General features: G+C 37.8%; 1 protein-coding gene across 1 annotated transcript; it reads left to right on the forward strand.

The window, feature by feature from the left end:
- Nucleotides 1–768: 768 nt before the first annotated feature.
- LOC128552030 (uncharacterized) lies at nucleotides 769–19,945 on the forward strand (the record flags this gene model as incomplete). The annotated part of the gene is made up of 4 exons (XM_053533028.1): nucleotides 769–1,384; nucleotides 9,313–9,502; nucleotides 12,526–12,600; nucleotides 17,986–19,945. Coding segments are annotated over exons 1-4 (2,841 nt in total), but the record flags the coding sequence as incomplete, so codon positions are not given.
- Nucleotides 19,946–21,999: the final 2,054 nt, after the last annotated feature.

The raw sequence follows: 21,999 nt of genomic DNA on the forward strand, positions 1-21,999 counted from the left end.
AATGCATTGTTTCGCATGGAAACATGGATCACCGCCCTTGTTTTTTTAATCTGTATACAGTCATATCAATTCTGTAGAACAGTAGAGATGAAAAACATACATACTTTTATGCAATAAAATTACAACAAAAAAAGCAAAAAAATGATGAAGATACTTCAAACATGAAACACGAATTCACTGAATGCTGACTGATGACAGTTGTCGTTTTGTTAATATTCGCTGTAACGAATTGCACTTTTCATTTAAGGTTCTACAAAAATGGATTTGGATCCAGATTTGTGAAGGAAAGGCAGGACATAGTTTGTAGGAGGCATGAATACTTGAGGAAAATAAAGAAAGCAAGACTTGATGGAGACATCATTGTTTATGTAGACGAGACTTGGGTGAATGCGAACCATTGTATGAAAGGAGAGTGGAGTGATAGCAGAGTAAGTGATACAAGTAAGTTAGTGGGGGGAGGTAGAGGCGCATGTAAGTTCACTCCATACGGAAAAGGAAAACGTTTGATTGTACTGGATGCTGGTTGCAGGAACGTGGGTCTGATTCCCGGAGTTGGAGAAGTGTTTGTGGCACAGAATGATAGCGGTGACTACCACTCTGAAATGAACCACAAACATTTCTTCAACTGGTGGAAAAACACTCTGCTTCCTGTATTACCAGGACCCAGTACAATCGTTATAGACAGATTCCAGGTCACCCACGACGGTTTCACGTATTGGCGACATCAGGGACTGGTTACGAAAACGACGACTTCCTTTCAATGACGACATGATTAAGGCTGAACTTTTGGAGATTGTCAGACGGAACAAGCCTCGTCCAAAGTACATCGTTGATGAGCTTGCAATGGAAGCTGGTCACAAGGTCCTTCGTTTGCCCCCACGCCATTGTGAGTTAAATCCGATTGAGCTGGTATGGGCCAAAATGAAAGGTCATGTGGCCAGGCAGAACTCCTCTTTCAAACTTAAAGATACCATGGCCCTCTTTCAGGAATCCCGCGCCCTTATAACGTCCGCTTACTGGAACAGATGTGAGGACCATGTTATTTTAAAGATTGAAAAGGAGTTGTGGCGCACTGACGGTGTGCAAGAGGACGAGGTTGCGCCTGTTGTCATTCCCCTTGGTGAAGCGGACGACAGTGACAGTGACAGTGATGGAGAACTCAGTGAAGACGAAGAAGGACTGGACGACACTGACTGTCAAACGAATGGCGACAACATCTTTTCAGATGGAATGAACAGCATGGCTAGTGAGGAAGAGAGTCAGGATGAGGAGTTGGATGATGTCACAATTGTGTGCGGAAAATGTAAGTCTAGAGAGCCAGGTGTGTATGAGAACGGGGATATAGAGTGGGTTATGTGTGATGCATGCGATGTATGGTATCATTGTTCGTGTATGAATGTGAAGGATGTTTGTCAAATGAAATCTTATTTTTGTAATAAATGTGATGTAATTTTCCACACATTTATGTAAGTCAAATATATTATATATTGTAACTTTAAGTATAATGTACATACCTGTTTTGTACTATTAATGTAATATGTTTAGTTGAGCTGTTTGATTTGTGATAAAATAGTTTTGCGACTATTAGGTTTGATATATTACAAAGGTTTACTTTAGCAGATAAATTTTGTTGTTGTCTATTATTTCTTTCGTTACTGATTCAACACGAATACTACCAAGTGGTGCTTCAAATGTCTTTTTAGAAATGAAGTTACTCGTGCATGTTTATCATGATCATTGCTTGCTTTCGTTTGTAAGTACATAGACACCATAAATTCTTTCAAAAGTATGTAACTTATCTTTATAGGGGCCAGGCAGTTCGGCAGAAGTCGGAAACGCAGGCTTAGACAGATGTTTCACATTCTGTGATCCAATCACGAACATAATTGTTCAGATACGTTATATGCTTAAAAACATATTCTTATAAATTTATCAGAATGTCACATAGCATGCAGTTGCAACTTCGGTAATAGTTGATACATTTTAATTGAAATCCATTTGGAGAAGTTAGCCGTTATTTGTGGATAATAGGTTATTACTGCATTGTAAAGCATCCCTGAATACTGGTCAGATAACTGTTTGTTTTAAAATATAGAAGTGTTTCCGACTTAAAATAATTCTTCAAAATTGTAGCTTTGTTGAAACTATGCTTTTCCAACATGAATAACACCATTCCACTATTCACGACTGAGATATGTAATTTTCGTCGTTTGAAGTGATGAATTAGACGAAAATTTATTTTCCTTTGTCCAGTAACTCCGATAGGTGTCGTATTATTTTCTGCACGAAGTTTTCGTGCGTGTAAGAGTGAGAAGTTTTTTCCATTCAGCCTTGGGAACATTTTTTTTTTGTAAGTCATTAAGGGCTTATTGAACACGATCTTCAAACATCATTTAGCCGTTCGTATTTTGGCGGGAAAGCTGCACGTGTCTTCCATGGTGCTCCATCGATTAACACCGTAGGGAAGAACTGAGACCACTTTTCTGTGGCACAACATTAGGGCTGTCATTGATTGGGTCTTAGGCATATCGACGATACGATATATCAGAAGACAAATATCGATGATACATCGATATATCGATTATTAAGTAAGATTAACAACCTATTTGTTCATATGCATACTATATATCTTCTTGTAAATGCTATTTTTAGTTTTATTGCCTACTTTTCATATTACTGTTTGATTGTGTTGTATTTGTATTTATGAAAATAAAAGAAACAAATAAAAATTAATAAAATCTTTCATTTTTATTTTGCCTTCACTTCTCTTTTGCATTGATCTAAATTTACAACTTTGTAAGTTTAATTGTTTTTGAGGGTCTGAGTGTTTATCTGGATAGCTTTTTCTCTCTGTAAAATATCGATTTTTGAAAATGGGAATCGATAATCGATCGACAAATAAATATCGTTGATACATCGATATCGTTTCTATCGATGACAGCCCTACACAACATGGATGGTCACTCGGTGTCACGCGCAAGACTCAGGTCCGTAGCTCAAAGGTCAAGGTCACACTTAGACGTTAAAGGTCATTTTTCATGATAGTGCATTCGCGTCCGGTCCATATCTTTGTCATCGATGGATGGATTTTCAAATAACTTGGCATGAATGTGTACCACAGTAAGATGACATGTTGCGCACAAGACCAGGTCTGTAGCTCAAGGTCAAGGTCACACTTAAACGTTAAAGGTAATTTTTCATGATAGTGCATTCGTGTCCAGTCCATGTCTTTGTCATCCATGGATGGATTTTCAAATAACTTGGCGTGAATGTGTACCACAGTAAGACGATGTGTCGCGCGCAAGACCCAGGTCTGTAGCTCAAAGATCAAGGTCACACTTAGACGTTAAAGGTCATATTTCATGATAGTGCATTGATGAGCGTGTCCGGTCCATATCTTTGTCATTCATGCATGGATTTTAAAATTATTGGGCATGAATGTGTACCACAGTAAGACAACTTGTCGCGCGCAAGACCCAGGTCCGTAGGTCAAAGGTCCTAAACTCTTGGGCCATAACTATTCATTCAAAGTGCCATCGGGGGCATGTGTCATCCGATGGAGACAGCTCTTGTTAGGTGTATTTTGACATTTCTGTACCTTGGAAGAATTTTTAGCTCGACTATTCATAGAAAAGTAGAGCTATTCGACTCGCCCATGCGTCGGCGTCCACGTCTGCGGCCCGATTTGGTTAAGTTTTTGTATGTAAGCTGGTATCTCAGCAACCACTTGTGGGAATGGATTGAAACTTCATACACTTATTTACTGTGATAAACTGACTTACATTGCACAGGTTCCATAACTCTGGTTTGCTTTTTTGCAAAATTATGCCCCTTTTTCGACTTAGAAATTTTTGGTCCGGTCCAGCATGGGTGGTTCTAGGTAGGGCAGCCAAACCGATTGTGCATTTGGTCTCTTTGCTATACCCATCCCCTGTATATACTTGGCTGCCCTTTCCATCTTGATCACTGTCTGTCGGTCTGTATGTAGACCAATCCGTTTTCAGATGATAACTTGAGAACGCTTGGGCCTAGGATCATGAACATTGATGGGAAGGTTGGTCATCACCTGCAGATGACCCCTATTGATTTTGAGATCTGTATGTCAAAGGTCAAGGTCACAGTGACCCTGAACAGTTAAACAGTTTCTGTATGATAACTCAAGAACGCTTGGGCCTAGGATCATGAAAGTTGATAGGGAGGTTGGTCATGACCAGCAGACGACCCCTATTGATTTTGAGGTCAGTATGTCAAAGTTCAAGGTCACAGTGACCCGGAACAGTTAAAAGGTTTCCGGATGATAAGACATTGTAAATGTTTCAATGCAAAAAGTCCAAAGGTTCTATAAAATGTTAGTATTGAAAATGGTCTGCCTTGCAGTTGAAAAATTGACACCCGAGGCACCATGGTGTCCAGATCCAGGCCTGAAATTTATGGGGAAAACCCCTCAAAACCCCCGCTACGGTTCTTGGCATACTACATAGTAGATCACAATCAGACTACATGTAGGGTGTTTGTTTGTTTGCAGTGTGATTATCACAATACCTGGCAGCCATTACGCGACTAGACCAGATGGCTCCCACGCTGGTTCCTTTAGTTTAGTTAGGCCTATAAGAAAAACTGTTTTTCTGTAATAGTCTCAATTTCATTTGTATAGTACCAGTAACACATCTGCATGAAAAATGTCAAGTTTCAGCTTGATTAAATCAGTTTTCCAGGTTTTATGGCATTTTCAGTAACGCATGTCCCTGCGCCAATTTTCCTTCAAAACTGATGTCGCGACATAATTTTTAACCAGTTCTTGTAGCCAGAGCTGGTTTTTGCCCTATTTCATAAATTTTCACCATAATTTGCACGCAAGTTACACATTAACACTTTGAAATATACCAAATGTCCCCTCTGAAAGGTATAGATGGGCATAATTTAGAGAGCAAATTTGCATTTTTAAAAAAAAAATACCCCCAAGACAGTGAAAATGTGATTTTTTGGGTTTTTACCAATTTTGCAGCAAAATTTCAATGAAATGCTCATTTTTTACCAAAATCTGACCAAACTAGTTCATTTATATCAATATCTGGACAAATCTCATTTTTTGCCCACATTTTCTTATAGGTCACAATAGCCTAAATAGTTTCCCCTATATATTCTATATAAAACTGACCTTTTTCAAAGAGCTACCAAACATAGCTAGACCCATTTCAGAGAACAAATCCTTACCTCATTTTAAAGAGTTATGATAAAACTGATATAAAATGAAGAGAAAAGTAGGGGTCATGTATCTTCTAAGAAAGATTTCTCTGGTCACATTTACTTACTGTAAACTGACATCAAAATCACACTGCTGTGACCTGGAAGTACTACTCATACTAAAATGGAGCTTGACTTCACCAAGTACAACCTGCTCTCCCATTTTTCCTACCAAAATGTCAACAATACATCAACAATGAAATTTAAACAAAAACTAGCCTCAATTTAGATCCCTGTTGCCATGCCAAGTGAAAAATTAGTGTTCAAATACCTGGCAGCCATTACGCGACTAGACCAGATGGCTCCCACGCTGGTTCCTTTAGTTTAGTTAGGCCTACTACCGCGCCATATTACTTCAATCAACGATGACATATGTAAAGGCGGAGCTTAATAATTTGGCCGATAAAATACGTCACGCGTTCTACATCCAAAGCTGTCATTGGTTTATTGCATGTTTTAACTCGAGTCAAAGATCGAGAGGCACGTGGCAGCTTGTGTAATTGATGCCGAATGGCTAATCCCTCGCTTGGTGACACGCTGTGTATTGTGTATCATGAACGGAAACGCCCGCGGGTAATATTGATTTTTTAGGCAAGACAGAGAGTATACAGAGAAATACACATTATAAAAAATACATTTACAGCAAAAACTTTTTTCGCCAATTTTTTATTTTTTTCGCCATTGGCGACTTTGGCGAATTGCAGCGGAAACCCTGTGATATCAGAATATATCTTCACTGATAAGGGAGACAATTGAATATTTTCACGAAGGCGGAGCCTGACTGAAAATATTAGAATTGTTTCCCTTATCAGTGAAGATATATTTCGATATCTCACTGAAAACAAATAAATTTTCTTTTTATTGTATGCTAATTTGTGAAGATTGACGAATTTTATGTTTATTACATGTACATGCAAACTTACATGTTCAAATAAGACCATTACTTCATGACATAATTCGGATTTATTTCTAAAGCCTGCCGTGTTACATATGATGTAGTCTAACTTGTGACTTAATTATCACTTCCATTTCATTTCAGTCTGATATTACATCCAACTCGGCCATGTTTGAAAACCGGCTTAATCATTACTGATTCCAAGCCGAGTGTAAATTGTAAGCTTTAGAATAAAAGAAATTAGTAAACACTTTCTAGTTGCTGTAGGATTATATTTATCTTGAGAACAGATAAATGTTTTTAGCCTATTCCGCACAAAACCTTAGCAAAGATCTTAGGTATCTTTTTATTTTTAGCTCGACTATTCGAAGAATAGTCTAGCTATTCTACTCACCCTGGCGTCGGCGTCACACCTTGGTTAAGTTTTTGCATGCAAGTACATACAGCCATCACTTAAAGACATATATAGCTTTGAAACTTATTTATTCTTTTTCTAGGTCAATTACCAACCTCACTGGGTCAAGTTCCATAACTCTGACTTGAATTTTGAGCAAATTATGCCCCCTTTTGGACTTAGAAAATTCTGGTTAAGTTTTACATGCAAGTTACTATCTCCAAAACTAATGCAGATATTGAATTGAAACTTCACATGTGTCTTCGGGGTTATAAAACTAGTTGATAGCAGCAAGTCCCATAATTCTGACCTTCATTTTGGCCAAATTATGCCCCCTTTTGGACTTAGAAAATTCTGGTTAAAGTTTTGCATGCAAGTACATTACAGCCATCATTTAAAGGCAAATAGCTTTGAAACTTATTTATTCTTTTTCTAGGTCAATTACCAACTTCACTGGGCCAAGTTCCATAACTCTGACATGTATTTTGAGCAAATTATGCCCCCTTTTGGACTTAGAAAATTCTGGTTAAAGTTTTACATGCAAGTTGCTATCTCGAAAACTAATGCAGATATTGAATTAAAACTTCACATGTGTCTTTGGGTTTATAAAACTAGTTGATAGCAGCAAGTCTCATAACTCTGATATGCATTTTGGTCAAATTATGTCCCCTTTTGAACTTAAAACTCTTTTGATATTTAACATTTTGGGTAATATTTTCCTGCTTCAGGGACAATATTTCGAATAGTCGAGCTTGGCTGTCTTACGGACAGCTCTTGTTAGCTCACCTGTCACATATTTATGACATCCTCATGAAACTTAATAAAAATGTTTATCTTGATGATTCCTAGGCCAGATCAAAACTGGGTCATGTGGGGTAAAAACTAGGTCTCCCGCTTATGTCAAAGCAGTTGTTTTGAAGTTCAAAGGGTATCAAAAAGCAATTATGCATACTAAAAAGCAAAGGCACGCCTGAGTATTTAGTTGATTATTAATGAAAATCCAATTGAAAATGTCAGATACCCAATAATTTTTTCTTGTAAAAAGCATTTTCACAAAATATCATGGTGTAAATACCCAGTTAGATCAAAATCTACTGTGGCTCTGATTATTTAGCACCTATGCCAATGCAGTAAGGGAGACATATACTTTTTTAAAAAAGCATCTTCTAGTTTCAGATAATAAGGCAGCTTTTAGGCATGAACTATTAACAAGCTTTAAGGCATGAACTATAAATACATCTTTAAAGGGATTTCAAATAAACGTGCCTCTTCCATACACGTTCCTGCATCAGTGCACAGTTACAGGGGTTTTTGTCACCTTCAGTCACTGTTATACAGTAAACCTCGCTTATAAGGAACAGCTTGGGACCTCTAAAAATTGTTCCTTATAACCGAGGTTCCTTATAACCGTATAGCGGACTAGTTCCTTGTAACCGAGGTTTGTATAACGAACACAATTTGTATAGTGAACACTATTTGACTGACGTTTGAAAAGGACTATGTGTTCACACTCTGGGCCGACCATGAATCTTTATGTGAGAAAGTTGCGAGTATAATTCAGGTCCTTTCCTGGAGAGATGGTAAGGTAAACTGCCTGCATGTTTATGACTGAAATAGTGTTGAAACACGGCGTTAAACCTTAACTAAGCCAAAATGTACGTCAGTAAGAACGGCCATGATTGTGTTTATCTTTTGTCTGTTATTTCTATCTTCTTTTTTGGAGAGCGCTATATTATGACTATAAGATATGTTGCAATAACTCCCCTTACCTTGCTTGACTGCATGTTATGTGAATAGGCATCAATACTAATATAAAATAAATGTTCAAATTTTAATTTTGCACACACTAGACAACGGCGCCATACATACGGATTTAAGTGTAAATTATACCTATATTTTTGCTATTGTCCATTTTAGCACCGGCTATATTTTTTTTTTACAATTAAAAATTAGGTAAACTGGACTGTTTGCCATTGTTAATCACACGTAATTAGCACATTTATTTAGGATTTTTCCATCGTGACGAAATAAGAGTAATAATGACCAATATTAAAATCCCAAGGTCTGGCGATCGTGACCGTGACAGTGGCTGTGACTGATTTTCGTTCACTATCGTTAACAAGAAATACCCTTATACATGTAGCTCTCGAACATAATCTTTAGTAAATATAAGTCTACTATCGTCTAGTATTTGGTAAATGTTAATGATGATATTATATATTTTCTTTTTATCGTATCTGTGAAATAACAAACTAAAGATCATAGAAATGAAATAATTTGTGTTTTTTCATGTGCATGAAAGCGCGTGAAAGTGCGAACGTTACTCTGACGTCATCAGTGCTTTAGTTAGGGTTAGGGTTAGGGTTTTCAATATTTTTTATTCTTTATGCCTGTTCGCTATAACCAAGGAATTTTCCATTGAATTTCGTACTTTGGGACTGGAAAAAGTGTTCCTTATAACCGAGTGTTCCTTATAACCGAGTTCACTATAACCGAGGATTTTTACATTGAATAAAGAAGGAATTAGATCGGGGAATTGAAAACTGTTCCTTATAACCGAGTGTTCCTTATATCCGAGTTCCTTATAAGTGAGGTTTACTGTAGTTAAACTCTGCCTAAACTGACACTAGTGACATTTTATTTATTTGTTTTATTTGACATTGTATCATTTTAGACAACTCAAAATTTCAGTGTTCTACAACCAGTCATGGAATAAGCTCTTTCAGTTTATTTTGTTATACCCGGAGCATTTTGATAAAGTTTCTGATACTATTTTCAGCTATGTATCACAGTGGGACTGGTCATGAGCAGATCAAGAACTTCATGGCTGTATTGGAGATCGAGGTCTTGCATCACAAGACAATGAAGGTTCGTGAAAGTGAGGTTGAACCGCATGTATTGTCTGTAGTGAAGCAATCATGTGATGCTGCTTTAAGGGAAGAAGCACAGTTGCTGGCAGAGAAACCACGGTATACGAGTACAAACGTCTTTTTCTTATATATATCACCATCTATGACAAAATAGGTGATTAAGTCCAAATCAGTTTGAAATAAGTTTGAACTTAAACATATTCCCGTTCTACAGCTGAATTATCAGTTTCAGACGGAAATTCCTATTATCAACCTGAAATATGAAACTCATACAGCACTATGCCACATTGAGCATAAATATGTGCTTGTAGGTTGCATTTGTTTGTTCAAGTGCTGACTAATTTCATTCCTTTCTAAAATGCTGACTTACAAGTGTATACATGTGTCATTGAGTGCATGGAAGTCGTTCTGATTTAAAACTCTGAACATAAGCTTTACACCCTCAGTTCTTGCGGCCAATTAGCAAACAAAATCAGAATAACAAAATGACCAGAGTTTGCATTAATGGACACCTTACTTAGGTTAATGATGACATACTCAGAAAGGTGGCATGTTTAGCTTAGTAGGGTCAGTGCTCCAGGAGTTATGTGAGTTTGACCGATGTGTAGCAATTCACTTCTGCTGTGAATAGGCTGTCAGTAATTCATTCTATGTCCCTGTCCTTACACATAAAAAAATTGTCAGTGATTTGCTTATATGTCGTGTGTGGCTCCAGGAATTTTTAAATGTGGGTGAGTGAGTGTCCAAGGAAAGACATTTTTCTAGAGTGTATAGGGGGTATCCAGACACAAAAAATCCCTTTGAAAGGTATTATTTTTGAAATTTTTACTGTACAACTTGTAATGGCCGGGGGAGTGCAGACCCTCAGCCGCCTCTCCCCATCCCCGGATCCGCGCATGTTCTATGTACATTTGTAGTATTTGGTAAACCACTTTGGTCCTGGGGAATGGTTTGACCTACGACCATTATATAGATGAAATCAGTCAAAAAACTTCCATAGGTGAATCTGAGGGGGAGCTTAAGGGGTCTGGACCCCCCAACCCCAACAAATTTGTTTTTGAATTCTGGTAGAATTAAAATGCATTTTTCTGTGTCTGGACCAGGGGAGTAGCCTAGAAAAAATTTCTTTGCCTCGGCCCCTGGTAAAAAATCCTGGATCTGCTTGATTACTCCTCTGACTGAAGACAGTAGAGAACTCTTTCTTCAAAACATGCTGACTTTTTGTAGCAAATTCTGGTGTACCTTCAAAATTATAATGAGCCCAGTGGACATAGACCACTTTCTGGCTTTCCACTGCAATCTGTGTTGACAGTTTTGACAGTATTTATTTCATATTTCGTAACTATTATTGAGTTTTAGCTCACCTGTCACACAGTGACAAGGTGAGCTTTTGTGATCGCGCGGTGTCAGTCGTCCGTCGTCCGTCCGCCCGTGCGTGCGTCAGTGCGTCCGTAAACTTTTGCTTGTGACCACTCTAGAGGTCACATTTTTCATGGGATCTTTATGAAAGTTGGTCAGAATGTTCATCTTGATGATATCTAGGTCAAGTTCGAAACTGGGTCACGTGGGTTCAAAAACTAGGTCAGTAGGTCTAAAAATAGAAAAACCTTGTGACCTCTCTAGAGGCCATATATTTCATAAGATCTTCATGAAAATTGGTCAGAATGTTCACCTTGATGATATCTAGGTCAAGTTCGAAACCGGGTCACGTGGGTTCAAAAACTAGGTCAGTAGGTCTAAAAATAGAAAAACCTTGTGACCTCTCTAGAGGCCATATTTTTCATGAGATCTTCATGAATATTGGTCAGAATGTTTACCTTGATGATATCTAGGTCAAGTTTGAAACTGGGTCACGTAGGGTCAAAAACTAGGTCATTAGGTCTAAAAATAGAAAAACCTTGTGACCTCTCTAGAGGCCATATTTCTCAATGGATCTTCATGAAAATTGGTCAGAATGTTCACCTTGATGATATCTAGGTCAAGTTCGAAACTGGGTCACGTGGGGTTAAAAACTAGGTCAGTAGATCTAAAAATAGAAAAACCTTGTGACCTCTCTAGAGGCCATATTTTTCATGAGATCTTCATGAATATTGGTCAGAATGTTCACCTTGATGATATCTAGGTCAAGTTCGAAACTGGGTCATGTGGGATCAAAAACTAGGTCAGTAGATCTAAAAATAGAAAAACCTTGTGACCTCTCTAGAGGCCATATTTCTCAATGGATCTTCATGAAAATTGGTCAGAATGTTCACCTTGATGATATCTAGGTCAAGTTCGAAACTGGGTCACGTGCGGTCAAAAACTAGGTCAGTAGGTCTAAAAATAGGAAAACCTTGTGACCTCTCTAGAGGCGATATTTTTCAATGGATCTTCATGAAAATTGGTCAGAGTGTTTACCTTGAAGATATCTAGGTCAAGTTAGAAACTGGGTCATGTGGGGTTAAAAACTAGGTCAGTAGATCTAAAAATAGAAAAACCTTGTGACCTCTCTAGAGGCCATATTTTTCATGAGATCTTCATGATTATTGGTCAGAATGTTCACCTTGATGATATCTAGGTCAAGTTCGAAACTGGGTCACGTGGGGTTAAAAACTAGGTCAGTAGGTCTAAAAATAGAAAAAACCTTGTGACCTTTCTAGAGGCCATATTTCTCAAGGGATCTTCATGAAAATTGGTGAGAATGTTCAGCTTGATGATATCTAGGTAAGGTTTGTAACTGGGTCATGTGTGGTCAAAAACTAGGTCAGTAGGTCGAAAAATAGAAAAACCTTGTGACCTCTCTAGAGGCCATATTTTTCACGAGATCTTCATGAAAATTGGTGAGAATGTTCACCTTGATGATATCTAGGTCAAGTTTAAAAGTGGGTCACTTGCCTTCAAAAACTTGGCCATTAGGTCAAATAATAGAAAAACCTTGTGACCTCTCTAGAGGCCATATTTTTCAATGGATCTTCATGAAAATTGGTCAGAATTTTTTATCTTGATGATATCTAGGTCACATGTGCTCAAAAACTAGGTCACTATGTCAAATAATAGAAATAATGACGTCATACTCAGTTCAACACTGGGTTATGTGGGGATAGGTGAGCGATTCAGGACCATCATGGTCCTCTTGTTTACAGATCTAGTGAAGCTGACAATTTTGGCGATAGTGATTTGCCCATGATGCTTGTGGATGGCTCTGACAGTACACTGAGGTAATATGAACAGAATTCTTCTGCAAAATAGAGAATAAAAGGCTTCTGTCTTTTGATATCAGTGTTATCAGGTCGAGGTAGGTATGAGCTGGAAAGGACAAGGGAACCGAACCCCTTCCGCCCATATCTGCCAAGACCTGATAACATTGGTATCAAAAGACAGTTGTCTGTTATTCTGTTTATCACGAAACTCATCCAACCTGCCTAGAACAACATAATTATGTCATCATCTTTAATTTTGTAAAATTGACTTCTGAAGCAACAAATGACTAAATAATATTTCTGGATTTGCAAAATTCGCCCGCTCCTGAAACATCTGAACAAAACATAATGACAGCCATCTTGAATTCAACTTGGAAAATGTTTATTGACGTTCTGATATTCTTATAAAAACTAACAACCTTACATAAATATAAGCATCATCGTCTCGAATAAATCAGAACATACTTTATTTACACATTTCTAAAACATTTGACTGGGACAAACACATCGCATGCCCAAAGCCGTGAAAAGTTCACTTACAGCTCCAGACTCAGTCACAGAGAATTTAAAGATTTTAAAATAACCCAGTTTACACTGGTCCAAGAATTATAATTATAACAAACACTTTTGTTTCTTCTTAATAGAAATAGATGCCTTATATTAGTTGTAAATCAAAAATAAGTGAGCTTTTGTGACAGCTTGATGTCCATGGTGGGTCCGTCCGTCTGTCAGCAATTTCTTGTCTGCATGGTACTGGTTTAATTTATGATTTGATTTTAACCAAACTTGCACACAACTTGTATCACCATAAGATATTGGTTACCGCCTCAGTAGCCTAGTAAGTAGAGCGTCCGCTTCGAGTGCGGGAGGTTGTGGGTTCGATCCCTGGCCGTGTCATACCAAAGACATAAAAAATGGTACAAGTAGCTTCCTCGCTTGGCGCTCAGCATTGAGAGGATAGTACTAGGACTGGTCAGCCCAGTGTCGGTATAATGTGACTGGGTGGGGTATCATGTTGTGTCTATGGCGTGATATTCCCTTTAGGAAAGTTGGGCATTGTGCTCACTGCTACATCGTTCATATGACGGAAAAATTGTTGAGAAAGATGTTAAACCAGAACACACACACACACACACACAGACACACACACACACACACACACACACACACAGACACAGACACACACACACACACACACACACACACACACACACACACACACACAAACTCCTTTCTTGAACCAGTCATACCCATCGTGGGTTCCAGAGTTACAGCCCCTGAAAATGCAGGCTGCACGATATGGGTTTTATTTATCGTATGATTTTAACCAAATTTGCACAAAACTTGTATCACCATAAGCCATATCCCACCATGGGTTTCAGAGTTACAGCCACTGAATGGACAATAAATGGCCATTTTGGTCTTGTCTGCAAGATAGTGGTTTAATTTGTGATTGGATTTTAACCAAACTTGCAATCAACTTGTATCATTATAAGATCTCGGTTCTTGACCCAGCCATATTCTGTAATGAGTTCAAGAGTTACTGCCCTTGAAATGACCATAATTGGCTATTTTGGTCTTGTCTGCAAAATAGAAGTTCTATATATGATTGGATTTTAACCAAACTTGCACATAACTTGTATCACCGTAAGATCTAGATTCCTTTCTGAACCGGCCATATCCCACTATTTGTTCAAGTGTTACAGCTCCTGAAACGGCAAAAAGGGTTATTTTGGTCTTGTCTGCACCATAGTGGTTTCATTTGTGACTGGATTTTAACCAAACTTGCACACAACTTGTATAACAATAAGATCTCGGTCTTTTTTTTTTTTTGAACCAGTCATATCCTACGATGCATTCCAGACCCATAACTTCTTTTGAATTACTTCCTTTTGCTGTAACTATAAATAGCTTATAATGTATCTTTTTCATTACAAGTCGTAGGGAAAAATCGAGACCATTTTCCTGTAGTATAACGTGCATGTTACATCCAATTCTGAGGTGTATTTTGAGCTATCTCTACCTGGTAAAGATATTTATGTGGACTTGTAATTTTTTTTTAGCTCACCTGTCACATAGTGACAAGGTGAGCTTTTGTGATCACCCTTCGTTCGTCGTCAGTCCGTCCGTCCGTGCGTGCGTCCGTCAACAATTTCTTGTCTGCACGATAGTGGTTTCATTTATGATTTTATTTTAACCAAACTTGCACACAACTTGTATCACCATAAGATCACGTTTCCTTTCTTAAACTGGTCAGATCCCATTATAGGTTCCAGAGTTATGGCCCCTGAAAGGGCCAAAATTAGCTATTTTGACCTTGTCTGCACAATAGCAGCTTTATTTTTGATATGATTTTTACCAAACTGGCACACATTTTGTATCCCCATAAGATCTTGGTTCCTTTCTTGAACTGGCCAGATTCCATTATGGGCTCCAGAGTTATGGCCCCTGAAAAGGCAAGAATTAGCTGTTTTGACCTTGTCTGCACAATAGCAGCTTCATTTATGATTTTATTTTAACCAAACTTGAACACAACTTGTATCACCATAAGATCTTGATTCCTTTCTTGAAATGGCGAGATTCTATTATGGGTTCCAGAGTGATGGCCCCTGAAAGGGCCAGAATTAGCTATTTTGACCTTGTCTGCACAATAGCTGCTTCATTTATGATTTGAATTTAATAAAACTTGCACAAAACTTATGTCACCATAAGATCTCTGTTCGTTCCTTGAACCGGCCAGATCCCATAATGGGTTTCAGAGTTATGGCCCCTGAAAGGGCCAAACTTAGCTATTTTGATCTTGTCTGCACAATAGCAGCTTCATTTATGATTTGATTTTAAGGTAGTAGAGGTGTAATAGCAATGTTTACAAAATGGCATTTGCATGGTATATTCTTAAAGATGACCGTGTTTTGCACTGTATTGCAAATTTTAAACAACTTTTACCATGCCGTTTTTTCTAAATTTTGTATAACTTGTGGTATCTCCTCTAGCTCAAGTAGAGAAAAATTTCTAAGTGATGGCCGCTATATAAAATGTTTGCAGAGAACTCATTTTACCATTAATTTTAATAAAAGAATCATCAAACTATTGTTAAACAATTATTAAACACAAAATAAAAATGTGGATATCATTTTATATAGTGTTCCTCAAGTAAACGGATTTAATGATACAGAATTCTTATTTCAACGTTGAAAAAATAAGGTCGAATCCTTGTTTCTGTTTTGAATTTTGCTTACTTCATTCAAAAATTACCTTGAGACGATGTAAAACCTACCTAAATTTCTTCCACAATATGTAATCTAAAGAATGGAAGCAAAATAGAGAACTTTTACCACATTTAACTCAATATTTTTACAGATGTGTAACTCTACCCCTTCTGTTTAAGTAGTAAATTCACTTTGAACAGCAAGAAATCGCTTAGCAAATGTTTTTTTTTCATTTTTGTACAATAAATCTATCATTAGTCTTGAAAGAAGTAAAAACTTACTAGAAAAAATCGAAAATAAGGGGAAAAAAATTTGGTCCCAGTAGGGCTTGAACCTACGCCCCCCTGAGAATTGCAGTAAATGTGGGTTTATGGTAGGAATTGAATACTCTTCAAAAAGGAGGTACTCTATTACACATCTACTTCCTTAACCAAAGTTGCACACAACTTATATCACCACAAGATCTTGCATCCTTTCTTCAACTGGCCAGATTCCATCATGGGTTCTAGAGTTATAGCCCCTTAAAGGTCCAAAATTGGCTATTTTGGCTTTTGCAGCCATACAGAGACTTCATTTATGGTTTTATTTGATACAAACTTCCAAAATATCTTCAACAACAATAAATCTTGGATTCCATGACAAATCAGATCCAATCGTAGGTTCCAGAGTTATTTTATATCTGAATACCTCCCGATTGTAATCAAAATGGATTTATATCAGTAAGTACTTATAGGACTTATTTGAAATTTCATTATTGTTATTAGTTGGACTGAGACAATCAGGGTAGATAACTATGAACTGATTTTATTTCAAATTACCTCTCTTTATTTCAAATTAAAGTGGGTATATCTCCAAAACTAATGAAGAAACTGATCTGAAATTTCATTTATGTCAACAGATTTATTTGGCAGATCCTTCTTTTGTTCACTTACAATATTTATTTTTTTAATTACTTCCCTTTTACGTTATTATAAATAGCTTATTTTTAGTAACATTTTTATTATTGGCCGTAGAGAAAAACCGAAACACTTTTCTGTGGTACAAAAGAATGGCACCTCCAAGTTTTAAGTGTATTTTGACATATCTATACCTTGTAAGAATTCTTTTTCTTTTTGGTTAAATTTCTACGCTTTGTGTTCCTGTCCTTTGGACTTAGATATTTTTTCCTGTCCTCAAGTGCAATGATAACAGGTGAGCGATATAGGGCCATCATGGCCCTCTTGTTTTGATTTTTAGCCCACCATCATGTGTCACAAAGTGCATAACATGCATTGTATTGTTGTATATATCTATTTTTCGTGCTTGTATAATATTCTTTCAAACTTTGGTTTTAGAAAGAGAAATTTTAAGAAATAAAAACCAGTCCGTTATGAAATGTTATTTACTTGACCCAGAATGTTGAAACTTCATAGGATGATTGTACATGCAGAGTAAATGACCCCAAGTAATTTTGGGGTCACTGAATTTAAGGTCAAGGACGTAGGGGCCTGAACATTGAAAACAGTTTCCGGTCAGTAACTTGAGAACCTCTTGACCCAGAATGTTGAAATTTCATAGGATGATTGGTCATGCAGAATAAATGAAGCCTGTTGATTTTGGGGTCACTCTGTTAAAGGTCAAGGTCACAGGGGCCTGAAGATGGAAAACCGTTTCCGATCAATAACTTGAGAACCACTTGACCCAGAATGTTAAAACCTCATAGGATAATTGGACATGCAGAGTAAATGACCCCAAGTAATTTAGGGGCCACTGTACTTAAGGTAAAGGTCACAGGAGCCTGAACATGGAAAACCGTTTCCGGTCAGTAACTTGAGAACCACTTGACCCAGAATGTTGAAACTTCTTAGGATGATTGGTCATGCAGAGTAGATGACGCCTATTGTTTTAAGGGTCACTCCCATTAAAGGTCAAGGTCACAGGGGCCTGAACATTTAAAAACATTTCAGTTTAATAACTTGAGAACCACTTGACCCAGAATGTTGAAAATTTAAAGGATGATTGGTCATGTAGAATAAACAGATTGTTTGTTCCTCTGTAAGATGCTGGTCCCTTTCTTGTTAATAAAAAAAGCTAAAATGGAGTGGATACTTCCCATGGCTAGGTGAGCGACCCAAGACCATTTGGTCCTCTTGTTATAATGAGCATTTTAACAATTCACTACACATTAAAACATTTTCAAAAAATCTGTTCACAGGTCCAGTGATGTTTCACATAGACAGCAAGTAGACTCTGCCACGGTGCATGGAGAATTCAAGTATGACATGGGATGGCAGAAAAGGGGATCAGGCCGAAGTTATGATAGCAAATCAGGAGTAGGAACAATGATAGGGAATAGAACAGGAAAAATATGTGCTTATGGTGTTAGGAGTAAAACATGTCGAAAATGTTCGTATCACTTAAGTAAAGGTTGCACTCCACCTGAACATTCTTGCAGTAAAAACTGGGATGGAAGCTCAAAAGCTATGGAACCAGAAGTTGCGGTACAAAATGTTACAGATATTGAAAGTCGTGGTGTTAAAGTAGGAGTAATGATTATGGATGACGATTGTACTACTATGGCAAAAATGAAACAAACGGTCCCTCACCCAGTTACAAAGTGGTCAGACCTAAACCATACAAGAAACCATTTAGGAAATAGCCTGTATAACCTGCAAAAGAAACACAAATGTCTAAGTCCAAAGGTGATTCAGTTTCTTAAAAAATGTTTCAGCTATGCTGTCGCCCAAAACAAGGATAATGCAAAAGGACTTGAGAAATCACTGCAACAGATCGTTCCTCATATATTTGGAGAACATACTGATTGCGAAAGTTGGTGTGGTTATTTAAACAACCCTGATACATACAAGCATAACTCCTTGCCCTATGGTTGTGATTTGAGTGGTGATGAATTGCGCAAAGATCTCACAGCAGTGTTTAAAGTGTTCATTAAGAATTCATCAAAAATTGCACCAGGGGGATCAACTAAAGATTTAGAATCATTCAATAATATGGTTGCAACTAAGGCACGCTGTCATTATTCAGCATCTAAAAGTTTGTCCAATAGATTAAACTGTGCAGTGGCACAGAAAAACATCGGTCATAGTTATATAACTAAAGTGAATAAGGCAATTGGGGTCTCACCTGGTTACATTGCTTCCAGATACGCAAAGTTGAAAGAAATGAAACATCGAAGGCGGCTTCTATTTGAAAACACAAAGGAATATAAAAAACAAAAATTAAAAAAGAAACTTAAAAATCATTCATCAAATGTACAGAAGGAATTACGAGAGGGTACAACTTACAAGCCAGCCATTGCTACTACTGATGTGGCTGATATAAGAGAAATTCCACCATCTCAAATCTGCCCAGTTCAGGAGAATATTCCATTAAGTGATGATTTCCAGAACGTGTATTGTGATATTGAAACTACATCTTTAAGGAAAGACTGTGAAATTTTACAAATAGCAGCAGTGTGTGGCAGTGAAAGTTTCAATCAGTATGTTTTACCAACCCAAACTATAAGTCAAGGAGCATCTACAGTGACTGGTCTGTCACATATTGGAAATGTGTTGTTTTTGAATGGAAACACGATAGAAAATGCTTTGCATTTGAAAGAAGCACTTTCAGTATTTCTTGCCTGGCTTTCTGATATTGGTAAATGTGTTCTTATTGGTCATAACTTCAGAAAATTTGATTTTCCAAGGCTGATACGAGCATTTGACATTTGTGACCTGCTGGCCTCCCTCAAGACCTGTGTTGTAGGGATTATTGACACTCTTCCAATGTACAGAAACTTATACCCACAACTAGAAAAACATACCCAAGAATTTCTTTTGAAATATATTTTAATTGAAACATACAATGCACATAATGCCATTGCAGATGTTGAAAGTCTGAAAAAGTTGGTGTTTGTCTCGAGTATTTCAAAGGATAAACTTTTTAATCACAGTGTGACAACTGACTCGGCCATCAGCTTATATACATATTACCTAAAAGGTGATGCAAATTATTCTACATTACTTGTTTTACAAGAGGAAAAAGTGCTTTCTAAAGAAATTACAATGAAAATGGCAAGAAGTGGGCTTGTCTTTGATCATCTAAAATTGGCTGTTTCAAGGTCAGGATTTGATGGGTTATTTGCATTATTGTCTGAAAAAGTGAATGGTAAGCCAAGGGTAACTGTGACAAAGCGCATCATTGAAAAACTCTACGGTTATTTAAATATGACATAAGGTACCGACAAATGTAGTACATGTATGTTCAGAAGATATACCAAAACCGCGACAAGTAAGGCCACCCTGAAAAATTGTTAATTTGCAGTTTCGTAATCCTGAAGTTTTTAGAAGATATGTTGATAGGGATCAAAATCACTGAAATGTATTGCAAATCCCAAGCTTGGATTTTGAGTAGGGCGATTTGGATGGGGTGGTCGGGAAACTGTGAACATAACTTTTTAACAGTGGCCTCTGTTAAAAGTTGGAAATTTCTGTGGCAATGTATGCAAAATGTGGGAGAATGGCTTTTTGTTAAGGAAAAAAAATAGGTCGGTTTCCGGTCTCCCTACCTACCCACTTTTTTTATCCCTGACCCTATACTTCTTATTGGAGATAATTATGTCTCTCTCCCCCCCCCCCTCTGGGGAGACATATTGTTTTTGCCATGTCCGTCTGTCTGCCCGTCCGTACGTCACACTTCATTTCCGAGCAATAACTGGAGAACCATTTGACCTAGAACCTTCAAACTTCATAGGATTGTAGGGCTGCTGGAGTAGACGACCCCTATTGATTGACTCGACCCAGAATGTTGAATCTTCATAGGATGATTAGTCATGTAGAGTAGATGACACCTATTGTTTTTGGGATCACTCCGATAAAGGTCAAGGTCACAGGGGCCTGAACATTGAAAACCATTTCCAATCAATAACTAGAGAATCACTAGACCCAGAATGTTGAAACTTCATAGGATGATTGGTCATGTAGAGTAGATGACCCCTATTGTTTTTGGGGTCACTCTGTCAAAGGTCAAGGTCACAGGGGCCTGAACATTGAAAACCATTTCCGATCAATAACTTGGTGACCACTTGACCCAGAATGTTGAAACTTCATAGGATGATTGGTCATGTAGAGTAGATGACCCCTATTGTTTTTGGGGTCACTGTCAAAGGTCAAGGTCACAGGGGCCTGAACATTGAAAACCATTTCCGATCAATAACTTGGTGACCACTTGACCCAGAATGTTGAAACTTCATAGGAAGATTGTACATGCAAAGTAGATGACCCCTATTGATTTTGGAGTCACTCCATTAAAGGTCAAGGTCACAGGGGCCTGAACATTGAAAACCATTTCCGGTCAGTAACTTGAGAACCACTGGACCCAGAATGTTGAAATTTCATAGGATGATTGTTCATGCAGAATAAATGACCCCTATTGTTCTTGGGGTCACTCCGTTAAAGGTCAAGGTCACAGGGGCCTGAACATTGATAACCATTTCCGATCAATATCTTCAGGACCTCTTGATCCAGAATGTTGAAACTTCATAGGATGATTGAACATGCAGAGTAGATGACCCCTATTGATTTTGGGGTCAGTCTATTAAAGGTCAAGGTCACAGGGGTCTGGTCATGTAAAATCTTTTCTGGAAAATAACTTGAGAAGCACTTGACCTAGAATGTTGAAACTTAATAGGATGATTGGACATGCAGAGTAGATGACCCCTATTTATTTTGAGGTCACTTGATCAAAGGTCAAGGTCACAGGAGCCTGAACAGTGACTTGAGAACCACTAGGCCAAGAGTGTTGAAATTTAGCGGGATGACTGGATATGCCAAGTAGATGATCCCTATTGCAGCCAACCATCAGTGTCTCTTTGACTTTCGCTCCTGACTCCTATTGACTGCTTGCCTATAGGACTTTGCATTGGGGGAGACATGTGCTTTTTTACAAAAGCAATTTCTAGTTTTCCTTCTTTCCGTTTTTGTAGAGCCGGCTTGCAGATGTGAAGACATAGTTGTCCAAATGGCTGTTCGGTGTATGTACATGCGTCCATGCATGCGTCCGTCCGTCAGGATTTGTTCGCCTGGACCATAACTTTGACATGCATGAAGCAATCTTGTTTATATTTGGCATGAATGTTAACCTCAGTGAGACGTAGTGTACCCAGGTTCCTATCTCAAAGGTCAAGGTCACAATTGTGGATCAAAGGGCGGGCTCGACATGTTTTCGTTTCATT

Source organism: Mercenaria mercenaria, unplaced genomic scaffold (genome assembly GCF_021730395.1).
Source record: "Mercenaria mercenaria strain notata unplaced genomic scaffold, MADL_Memer_1 contig_1957, whole genome shotgun sequence".
Taxonomy (NCBI): domain Eukaryota; kingdom Metazoa; phylum Mollusca; class Bivalvia; order Venerida; family Veneridae; genus Mercenaria; species Mercenaria mercenaria.